Below are 12,524 nucleotides of genomic sequence, written 5' to 3' on the forward strand. Positions count from 1 at the left end.
TTGCAAACACTCTGATTGGCTCTGCACATTTTGCTGTGACCTGCACTGTCTAAAGAGCTCAATTATAGGCATTCAATAGGGGCACTGCAAAAAACTGTGTCCACCTGCCCACTGCTTTTCTACAATATAGAATGGGTGATAGTAAGGTGATTAACTACGATTACAACTGTTTATGGAATAAAATGCTCAATTCACTTTCTGTGCAGTTGATATTTTGTTAGTAAAACTGAAAAAGATATATCAGGCTGGTGTTCTTGCTCTCTGGCATCAGGTCAAGCACCACTGCTGCCCTTACAAATGATTCTGATTGTAAAATACTGCAACAAAGTTCCTCAGAAGCTCCGTAATTTACTTCATCTCGCCAAAAGCTGTAAATGTTAAATGAAATAAAAACAAAGAAATGCAGTGTCTGTAGCATAGCTCATTTTATTGTTTAAACAGTTTTTGCATAGGAAATATATCCGCTTCCAGTAATTGACTGCAGTATGAGCAGCTGCTAGCAGTATAGGCTGGATATAACAGTAACAATCACATTAAGTCAAGCTTGATTTACACCAGTTTAAAACTTATGGCAAATTGGAGTTCATTTGCTATTTGTAATGAAATTACCACCTAAAAAGTTTAATTATTCAACATTATGACATGTTATACTCTCTTATTATTTTTAGGCTCAGCCTTGTCCTAGAGATCCAGAATGTCAAATGTGTAATCCAGTGATACTCAACATTTGTTATAAGAAGACAGCAATATCTGCAGGTCAAATGTTGACTACAAATATTCCAGCCAGCAACATACTGGGTGAACTGACAAATAAAAACTGGTTGAATCTTGATTTATGAAGTCTAAACTATTAATCATAAAGTGTTAAAAACACAAAATAGTGCAATGTACATAGCAAAATAATGTACAGAAGCATGTGCATGCAGAGAAAAAAAATAAAAAAGCTATATATTGATTAATACAGTTTTATAGTGCATTATTCACTTGACAATTTTTTCACTTAATATTTTTTAAAAACTGATCTCCAGGTTTAAGTTTAATTAAAATGCAAAAAAAGCTTAACTTTAACAGTTACTGTGATAGAAAAACTAACTGTTCCAAAAAAGTAAGCTGAGAGAATAGGTGGGACATAATGGGCTTGGTTTACGAAAGTCGACCTCGCACAGCTAGTATGGGTTCACAATGTTTGTTTTCCACTACTGGCAAAATGGTGCTCACTTTATCATATATCCACATTAAAATACTGTCATCACTGAACAATGTCTAGCATGTAGCTTACTATAAATAATCAAATATATCTTTTATGAGCACAAATATAACTGCTAGAAATGAAGTCATTTCACAAGAAGTCATTGTTAATGACACATTTCTTAGACATAAAGAATTCACACGAGTGGTGAAAAATTACAAAATGGTAAACTACATTAGAACACTAAGTCTAAACTTTCTACTTGTCTGTTCCAATTAGGCACAGGAATGTATTATTCAGAAATAAGCTGTTGTGTTCATAGCGATATATGGCCGAAGTATGACTTCACAAACTCAATTTGGAGCTGGATATGCACATGCATTTTGCATGCTCAAACATGCACATCATGTTCTGTATTAGAAAATCATAGGTTATCCCTGTGTGCGAGCCTACAACTTTAGTAGATTGGATTCAAGAGCTTTTTCTATTTTAAGGAGTCACCAAACCACTATAAAAAGCCCATTTATTTCACACACATATATCTCAAAGAATCTCTTAGACCCTGACATGAGTAGCATGCTAGAATTGTGTTTGCTGCCCCTAGGTAATTCTCTCCCCTAGACTAGGAACAGTACAAAGAGCAGCAAGGGGGACATGTTAAGTTAAATATAGAAAAATTATTATTCAACTATAGAGCTGGTATCTGAAGATTTACAAAGGTTGAGTACCACTGATAAAAACAAACGTGTTCCAACTATAGAGTTTATACATTTAATATACAGAAAACATCTGCATGCACGTCCCATTGAAAAGAGCAACATGGTACTTTATGTGCCAAAAGTTTTAAATTGGATCAACCCTGGTGTGTAGCTAGCAAGCAATAAACTGACTACTAGTCACCTACAGTTGTACTAAATGTATCTAAAGAAACACACAGTCCTACAAAAGGTTGTTCTCAGAGAAATATCATTGATATGGGGGTAACCTCTTCCCAGGCTTCTAAAAAGTCCTATATAACAAGCACAAATAAACAGCTTGATGAGGAAAACCTCATCAAATTTAGCTTTTTATTTTTTTCAGAAGCCCAAGCCCGGGACTGAGCTACCCCCTCACATTCTACATGGTGTAGTTTTTTTTTAATTATCATTTATCTGTGAAGAAGAGAATCTGAAACATATTTACAACTGAACTCAACAGTGAGACTGAAATTGAACAGGCACTGCTAACTTATTTTGAGTTTTTGGTAAACATTTTGCTGGTTTTTTCTTTCTCGTTTTGCATCAACATTTTATCAGTCCGTGCAACTTCAATGCCCTCAATGAAAAATGCATAATAAGCCATACTTCTTAAAAAAAAAAAAAAAAAAACACAAAAACATCCTTCTGCATAAAGAGATACATTTGCCACATTAGTCCCTGTAGCACAGTTTCAAAACCATTCTGTCAAAAATAAAGTACTACAACCACTAGCTTTAATGTAAACGGTGACACTGCCTTCCCAGCTGCAGGAGTAACTCTTTGTGAGAGAGTTCAACTGCAACAAGGTAGACATAGTCAGTGAGTAGCACTAAAGCTCTAATTTCACAAATTCAACATACATTTGAACTGCAACACACAGATACTTTTTAAAGAGTAATAACTATTGAACCCTTTTTATCATAGAAAAAACTACTTACAACCATTGAAGGAAATAAATTGCAACAAAATATGTAAAAATTGACCATCTCTAGCTAGTTCCTTTGCCCCCCTTTTAAGTATCAAAATGTGACCGACAGAGCTGTGGTGTGGAAGCAATGCAAAGAGTTGTCATGGCAATACATTTGGCTGATGCAAAGGTCATTGTGAAGGGTCAAATGCAAAAACAGTTGTCTATCCACTGCACAATGAGAATGTAGAGAGAAAAATACAGGCAATCTAGCAGAAAGTGCAATTCTGAAGGACAAACTTTTAGTTCCTTCAATACAAATGGATTATTATGTTCAGCTATTCCTAATGAAATTGCTTATTCTGATGTTTAAATCTTTTTCCATGGAAAAAAAAGGTCCACAAAGCATGCAGCTGGTTAATGTCAACAAAAGACCTTGACAGGAACATGTAAACTATGCTTGGGGCCTTACTCCCAAATAAAATATGGAGCTGTTAAATTAACCAAGGATACTGTACAATGGATATGTGATCATATCTACAGGCTTTTAAATCTCTCCAAACACTTTTGAAATGTATGGAAGTGACTCTCAGTATAGAAAAGGTTGAAGGCTATACATCTCATCCCTTATCCATTGATATAATAAGTTGTCCCCATCTGGCTTTTGTCTTCACCAACCACAGATTTATTAAAAGTAAAGAAAAATGGGTAGTGTAACTGATGAGTAGATTGTATGCAATCTCTTTCCATTAAGTCCTTGAGAAGCTGCAAGCAACAAATTCAGAATTTATGCTCCCTGAGGACATGGTCATGTGTGACTTTGAAAGTACTTGGCTTTCCAAAGAGTGCTGCACACACTCAGTTCTTAAATACCACTATGTAGTCACAATTACATCATTATTTTTGCTAGAGGACAGTCACATATATATACTAAGACAGTGATGCTTCCAACATTCTGAAATGCTCCAAAAACCAACTTTTCAAATACTAAATACAACAAAATAACCTTCATAAAATATAACTTTTCTCCATTTACATTTTCTTAAATGATTAGTGACCTATACTTTTTAAGTACAGGTAATTCTGAAACAATCCCTAACATGGACAGCATTTTTTAAATTTTTTTTTAAATTATTTTTTCTAATACATAAATTAAGGATCCGGAGAGTTTTAACCCAAGTCCAGTTCCTACACAAGCAATAATTTTGTTTACTTAAAAAATGGAAATAAAATATATTCCCATCGCAAATGCTAAAAAGGTAGCTTTACAAATGAGGGCACATGTAATTGAAAAAAAAAATTCTAACAAAACTATACAGTGTACAAATAACTGTCTGCAAGGTTCATTACAAAGACCCTCACTTCTCACTACTTAGAGCTTCACAGATTCATTCACATAGTTCTCATGTTTTCAAGCTGCCCATCTGAACATTACCCCACACAGCTATATTGCTATTATTTAGGATGAACTATTTGCCATATCTACATCTCCTTCACTGTTATTTTTCCCTTTCTTTAACTGAACCAATATGTTCATGTCACTCCAGGGGAAACAAACTGCAGGGCAACACCAAGAGGCCAAGACTGCAAAGAAATGAAAGAGGCAGAGCAGTGCACACAGGATCAATAAAGGCATTTGTTAATGTTAAACATTATTTAATGAATGGGGAAGAATGGGAGTTGAAATACTGATTTTAAAAAACTTTTTTTTAGGTACAGAAAATTCTCCCTTTATTTTTACAGAAAATGTGTGGAGCTGGCTTCTTCAATATGGTCTATAAAACTAAACCCTAAATATATTTATGGTAGTGTCACACAACCGCAGATCACCTTTACCAGACTTGTTTATTAAAGGCAAGAGGAACGTGCAAAATACACAATTTTACACTTTGAACTGTCTTATTAGAAAAAGTAATTTTGTTTCTTATAGGGTGCCTGTACCTACATACATAGGAAGATCATACGGTTCACAACCATTTTTTTTTTTTCTTATTGGTGGGTACGTAAGTCTGTAGATTTTCCCATCTATAGTGATGGTGAAAGCTGACAGATATAGGTGGTCCAAGTAGGTACCAAACACTATCATGCATTAGACCATTTGATTAGAGGAATCATCTACTGACAGATACATGAAGGCTGTCATTGCTTTCTAAAAATGCTAGCTGCCTGTCTCTTGCTTTGACATTTTCTGAGTTACTGATGTAGAACAAGTATGCAGCAAGTAAAAACACGCTTACTGGTCTGAATGCTTTATCAAATGTGATTAAAAGGGATTGCTTTACTAAAGGCTAATAGGCTGCTCACTTTACATGGAAATATTCTTTTAGCTTTAAGGAATGAGGTAAACATTTGTTGACTTCCACCATCAAATCATGTGCAATCAAAACTACTGCTTTTTTTTTCCTTGCATTGATATTGGGTATTCTTTGCAAAGTGAATTTTTACCACTTTTTCTAAGCTAAGAGAAAATTCTCTTGCAAAGTGTAAATTACTTTTCAAGTTGAACAGCCTATTTGCCTTAGTAAATCAACCCCAAATATTTCAATTTTTTCCCTGGATCAACATAACAGCCAGGCAACTAGCTTTTTCAGAAGCATGGTCAACAACCGCAGCCTACAAACGTCTCGGGTACGGGCTGCCTTTAAAAGCACACCTTAATATGGTCCTTGAACAAAAAATGTTTTCATCCTGCACAAAACATATCTATGGGGGTAACTGTAGGTTGTAAAAGTCAGTAGAAGCCCATACACACGCTGAATATTGCATTGGAGCTCTAAAACGAGCCTTTGTGTTTACTGGCATTAATATAAGAAAGACCAATTTTGCTGCTGGGTTAGAATCAACTTAAGTGTAATGGTAGTTTAAATCTTTGAACCTAAACAAGTGTTGTTGCCTAATAGTAAACAAAATAATACACAGATATTAGGGTGAAGATGTTTAAAAAAAGTAGAGAAACCTTGCAAAGACAATACAACTACAGATTTTGTTCCTTTTTGCCAAAGAGGGAATTTTTTTTTTTTTTTTTTTTAATTAACATTATCTGAAAAGATTTTTTGCTGTTCTGCAAGCCACAAGTATAGGACTAGAGCTAAAACAAAATTACATTATCTACATGACTGCAGATTCACAAATGTAACTTTGTTATTTTTCAATAATGATTCTCCTTAACAAACAGCTGAAAAGAGAAGAGATTAATGAGTACACTGATATAAGGATAATTATCATTGTAGTGGCTGCACAAGTTCATGTTTGCATTAGTTTTCCTGCTGAGCTATTGAGTATTTTAAGAGATCTGCCTGAGCAGATGAATCAAATGGAGTAGCCACATAATCCTAGTTATAACTATTCATTGGGTGATTGGCAGTGAGAACAATAATAAATTTAATTGTATGAGGATGTGGTCACCAGGGTTCCACAATTCTGCTGCCATGTTTCACTTATGTGTATTTAACTGATGAGTGAATTCACACTGGGGGGGTTTGTAAAATCATATTAAATAAAGAATGTTCACTGAGATCAACTAGGAAGTTATCCACTGCCTTGTAAATTGATCAATTACTGACATCAATTAAATTTACCTGCTGTCTGCACTGGGTCACTGCTTAATGAATCCCAGTGAATGCTGGATAAACATAAATCATAGATATTTTTAACATAGACATTTAGAAAACACTGGGTATTCTGAAATGCTTATAGCTACTATTACTGCTGTATGCTGTTGATATGATCAAATGTAATCAACAAGTAAACAAAATTGATGTTTTCTTTCAAATGCAAAATGTAATTATTCTAGTTTTATGGAGAAAAAGTAAATATTAAAGGTGCTGTTTACTTAGTATTTTTTACACTTACAAGAAATCTCCAATCAAGTTAGAATGGAATGTAAAAAAAAAAAAAAAAAAAAAAAACTACACACAGAACGTTCCCCAGAAACTGATTTGTTTTAAGGTGAACAGATGTTTTTTGGGTTAAAATCAAAATGACCACTTTAGTAAGTATGTATTAAAATTGAAATTATTTCATTTATTTTATATTATATTAATATAAAAGAATCAGTCCCTCCAAAAGTCAGTGTTTTGAGTGTTCCAACCCACTTTGGTGTGTTCCCACACCTCTTGTTACATTTTCTTTAATATAAAATAAGCGAAAAAATTCAACAGGAAGATTGTTACCTCTCAAATAGCTGAAGGAACTGAAGTGCAGAGATCTGACTGCTAAAGAAGAGCTGAAGAGATATAAGCAACCATTATGTGGTTTAACTCTTCAGCAGCTATCAAACATTGAAATATAAGGTTTGGGTTGAGTGACCTTTAAATGTGCTAAATTCAGCAGAAGATGATAGCTAAAATGCACTGCAGTTTAAATGCAATACCATTTATTTTACACATTATCTAATGTCTGGATTCCATCAGTTGAAGAATCCTGTGGTCAGATCCTTGTAAAACAAATTGCACAGTGAAATATCTTCAAGTCTATGTCCTGACATATTCCAGTATTCAAGGGCAGGTAAAAAAAATTGCTTTATCTTATGAGATAAAGTCTTCAAAATAAAGAACTATTTTTAAAGAAAAAAAAGCAAAATGTTTGATTTTGTTTTACAGTAGGCAATATTGTCACTTTGCAGTCATGGCCACTATGTGGGCATTCTGCTTTACAGCAGCCTTGTAAAATTCCATTTGCCCTCCCACCCACCCAAAATATATATTTATATATATATTTATAAGCATATATAAAACAAAATTTCCTCTCCATGTCAGTACACAAAAGGACCTCATCACACTGCAAAAATAGCAGTACCCACTTTGGTCAATGAAAAAAAAAAAAAACATACATTTAATTTTTTTTACACTTTTCTTTTTTTATCTGCTAAATTACCTAGAATAACCAAATACTGCTAAAAGCACTACCTACATAGGCAAAACTTGGTATTGCATAATTTTGTAAAAATTCCAACCCCATTCCAGCTCCCTCCCTCTTTCCCCATATTAACTGGAAGATGAAAAACATGAAAGGTTAATAGAAAAACACCAAAATACTGAAAATATTGCTGGTTGATTACTATTTTTAAGCGGCAATTATACACAGCCATGATATGCTTTATAAATGTGATAAGGTATAACTGTCTAAAAAATCCAGGATGTCACAGAATTTTTTTCCCCCTGTGGAGTACAAAATATCTTGCCATAAAAATGGTAACATTTTAAAATGATAATAAATGCAGCAAAACAAGTTTAGTGATGTCACTTTTTTTTCTTTTTTTTTTTTTAAATTCAAGGCAAGGCACGTGATGTGGACATTGTAGTTTCGTGCAAAATACAACTACCGGAAACTGTATTTAATAATTACTCTCCTTTTTATCATATGTAAATAGGCTTAATAATTTATTTTGAGAAGGTGACTGAAGTTGCTGTTCTTATTTCTAAAGAAGAACATGATCTAAGAGCATTTGTTCAATTTTACTCAGGCTGACAGGTTAAATAGTATGTGTATTTGAGTTCTGTCCTGATTTACTAGTGCTGATGCCTGCCCCCTTTTCCCCTAATTCAACCATTAATCATAAATAAATACTTGGCCACTTCATGGTAGCCTCACCAGTATAAGTGCTAAGAGTCCTTTTATTTCAGTATCTCAAATACATGATTTGTCTGGATTTGCCGCTTTTTTTTTTTTTTTTTTAAATAACCCTCATATATTGAGGGAATAAAATATTTCATATTTATTTTTACCTGTCAGCACCAGATGGCCACATGGAAAAATCATAGGCCTGGTCTGGCACTATGCAGGCTGTAGCTTTTCAAGCCCTACCGTTTAGAGTCAGAGGACTAAAGGACTAACTATAATTATGCCACATTAAATAATTATTTAATAGCACTTGCCTCTACACTAATCTTTTGTGGGAATTATATCCCATTTGATTCTTGCCCTGACAGCTCCATAAAAACACAAGGGTGACCAATTTTAGCAAGAACCTGAGGGACACAAATCTGCTGACATTTCAGATTAGGTAGCATGCGAAAACATGTTAGGTGTGTACTATGGATTACTGTAGTTGCATCTCTTTCTGATAGTAGTGACTGATTAGAAGATTTTTTAATGCGTTCTTTCCACATGCTGTTAAACATGACAACTGTTTTATGTAAGGAGATCCATGGTAGGGGTGGCCTTGTGGCTTTTTCTTTTTTTGCAGCTCTGTGCTGCCTCACAGCCTTTCTTTTGTGAGAAGAAATGGGAGTAGTGTTCCCATGCGTAAACAACAAGAAGACTAAAACCAAACAGGACTAGCTTATCATGCAATTATTAAGGCATCTAGAAAAGTCATACAAAATATATTGTCGTGGAGAAAGAGCGCTTATTTCCCAGCAGACATTAGATAACAAATGCTAGACTAGCAGGAGTTGCATTCTACCCATCTGTGAAATTTATTAGCCACCCTTTCAGTGTCACGACTGCTTCGGCCTTAACCTCTCATGTGCTCTGGAGGCCTGATAGCCAATGCTTTGCAGGTCCTGCAAATACTAAAAAGGTTAAAGGAATCAGTGATTGTAAGTGCTGCAAATGCTGGTCAGTTTAACTTGTCTTTCATGTTTTCTTCATATCCTTTCTTCCTTCTCTCTGTTAATTCATATTTCCTTTTCTTTATTATTTCAGTTGCTTGTCTCTGCTTGAAGAAAGGGTTCTCCAATGATATTTAGTCCATAATTTTGGACATTACTTGGTAAGATTGATGTCCTATTGGATACTTGGAAAGGAACCAAGCTAGCCCAGGTACCAGGACTGCAAAAGAAAAACAACATAAAACCTTAATCACAAAGAAAATTACTAAAAAATGCACTATGAAGATGCTAACAACAGTAAAATATGGCAAAGTACAGTTATTGACTATAAAAATTAGAAACATTGTCCCTGCAGAAGAAGTATTCCCACTCAAGGCATCTGATTTTATGGAACTAAGCAGACACACATCAGTAAATAATTCCTACACTAGCTTTGCATGTGAACACATTTGCGATAATGTACTTAAAGTGACAGTTAGTGAAGTACTGTAAATGAAGCTAATAGCAGATAAAGTGCACTACCTCAACATCTGAATGCCAGGCTGTTTTGAATGGACAAAGATCCAACACTTTCAGGCACAGAAATAATTTTTTTAATTTGTTTAGTCTCCTAGCAGAGCCAATACTTTTCTGCATTTTCTATCAGCAGTATATATCAACACATGCATCTGTAGTGTTGAGATCTCTTATGAAAATGTCCATTGTGCTCTGTTATAGAAACACCCTGTGTTACAGATTTTTGTCAACAATGATTGTAGACAAATAATGAAAAAATACAGAAAACATGAATTGTTTAAATGTGTAAACTGTCAAGAAAGCAAATATAATTAGAATGGCCAAAGATTATTATAAGTTACATATAACCATGTTTAAGGGAGCAACACTGAGGGTCTACAGCAAATGAATCAGAACACAGACTCCACATCACAATGTCAGCTATCTGTGAGAGGGCCCTTGGTTAATGAAGACTGCAATTCTCAAATGCCCCACAAATCTCTACACATTATATATCAACATTCCTAATGAAACTGGGTTCCACGCCTATTCTTTTTAAATTTCCAAAATCACAAGTCAACAAAGGACATTGGCACTGGATCTTTAATGACAAGAACATGATTTTATTAGAGTTCATTAAGGAACACAGGGTCAGAAGGAATACTGAGACGTATGGGTTATACTGCCAACTACAGGGAAACTGGAAAGAGAAAACAAAAAGTTGTAAGACAATATTACCCCTCCCACACATATCATGCTTCAGTTTTATACAAAGAGTATTGGGATTGTACATAAAACAAAGAAGCAGGACCTATGTCCCTAATGAACTCCAAGAAAAGGATTTTTGTTGTAAATCAAAAATTCTGATTTCCTAATCTTTATTAAGGGACACCGGGTCAGAAAGAACCTCTGAGATGTATGGGACATACAAAATGCAATCCAACTAAGGGGTGGACAACACAGCAAAAAAAACGCTACCAAGCCCACAATAAACAAGCAACACTGGGGGTGAGAGAAGGTACAGCGCTAGAGAGCTACGGGAAGGACCTTATGTCCAAAGCTTGCATCAGCGGTCAATCAAAGGTCTGATTATCTACTTGGTAAAACTTAGAGAACATGTGGACAGATGACAAGACGATCAAGTGGAAGTCATGCAATTGGGAAAACAGATGCCTAGGGGACACTTACTGATCTATCGGTGTACATTTTCCTGATGATATCTACCTGAAAGAGTAATACTTACAGGAAAATGTGTAAAAAGTGGAACCTTCTCCTTAAGCCTGAAGACTGGAATGATGAGCTACCTAATCCACCTAGAGAAGTTTGAATACAAGGCAGGTAACCTCCTAAGAGGATACTTTTGAAAAAAAAGTCAGTCAGCCTGAAATAAGATGTAGCTAAGAACGTAAAAAGCTCCCACTATATCCAATAAAGGAGGAAAATCTCCTTGGGGTGTACTGGAGCAGGACAGATAGAAAGAAAACCAAATATTGGTTAAAGGAGAAATGAAAAGCACCATAGGGAGAAAAACCCTGGCCTCAAGACAACCTTGTCCTTGTGTAAAAGGATTCCTCAAAAGAGAAAGACACTAACTCAGAAACATGATGGTAACAAGGAAAACAACATTATAGTAGTGTTGGCAAAGAGTATATTTGATTGGTTTAAAGGGTGGTCTTTGAAAAGTTGATATAAACAGGTTGAGATCCCACAGAGTCACATGCAAATGTACATCCAAGCAGGAACATTGCTGGCAACAAGGTGACATCTTCAATTTTACATTTAACATTTTACATTTATTAGCTCTCATTAAGATCCAGTCCTTGATTGATTTTCCACTCCTGGAATGTTCTAGGTAGCTTCTCTTCAAGCCGTAAGACTTTTGCTGACCCTCCTGACAGTTGATGTACACCCCTGCTGTGGCATTGCCTGACTAAGCCTGGGAGGGATTACCTTGAAGTCAAAAGGATCAACGTTGAAGGGATAACGTTGAGGGGTAGCGTTGAGGGGAGTGTGATCCATTTGTTACCTATTTAACTGATAAAGTCTGTGCTGTTTCCTTGAGAGGCCTGTGGTGAAAACAGAAGAGCTGCAGCGGGCGCCCATTTGTGACACAACAGTAGGCGGTAAGGTACATTAGAGTAGTGTGCTTGCAACACACAATGGGGAGTAATGCAGACTCAATAGCCAGTATGCCTGCAACACATTGAAAATTCGTAGTAGTACAGTGCATCCGGAAAGTATTTACATCACTTAACTTTTTCCACATCTTGTTATGTTACAGCAGGGGTAGGGAACTTTGGCTCTCCAGCTGTGTTGAAACTACAAATCCCATGAGGCACTGCAAAATTCTGACAGCCACAGGCATGCCTTCCTAAGGCAGAGGCATGATGGGATTTGTAGTTTCAGCACAGCTAGAGAGTCAAGGTTCCCTAACCCTGTGTTACAGCCTTATTCCAAAATTGATTAAATTCATTATTTTCCTCAAAATTTTAAAAATAATACCCCATAATGACAACGTGAAAGAAGTTTGTTTGAAATCTTTGCAAATGTATTAAAAATGAAAAACGAAAGAAATCCTATGTACATAAGTATTTACAACCTTTGCCATGACACTCAAAATTGAGCTAAGGTGTATCCTGTTT

At 35.3% G+C, this 12,524-nt stretch overlaps 1 protein-coding gene across 6 annotated transcripts in view; it reads right to left on the minus strand.

The window, feature by feature from the left end:
* Nucleotides 1-8,030: 8,030 nt before the first annotated feature.
* The window catches only part of NFIB (nuclear factor I B), a 402,638-nt gene continuing 398,144 nt past the window's right edge, over nucleotides 8,031-12,524 (minus strand). For all 6 annotated transcript variants that reach the window (XM_082244100.1, XM_082244099.1, XM_082244097.1 and 3 more), the window contains one exon: nucleotides 8,031-9,607. In XM_082244100.1, the coding sequence (XP_082100226.1) occupies nucleotides 9,478-9,607 (130 nt within the window). In that variant the 3' untranslated portion in view covers nucleotides 8,031-9,477. The remainder of the gene's footprint in view (nucleotides 9,608-12,524) is intronic.

Source organism: Pelophylax lessonae (genome assembly GCF_965119305.1).
Source record: "Pelophylax lessonae genome assembly, chromosome: 1".
In the NCBI taxonomy this organism is placed as follows: Eukaryota; Metazoa; Chordata; class Amphibia; order Anura; family Ranidae; genus Pelophylax; species Pelophylax lessonae.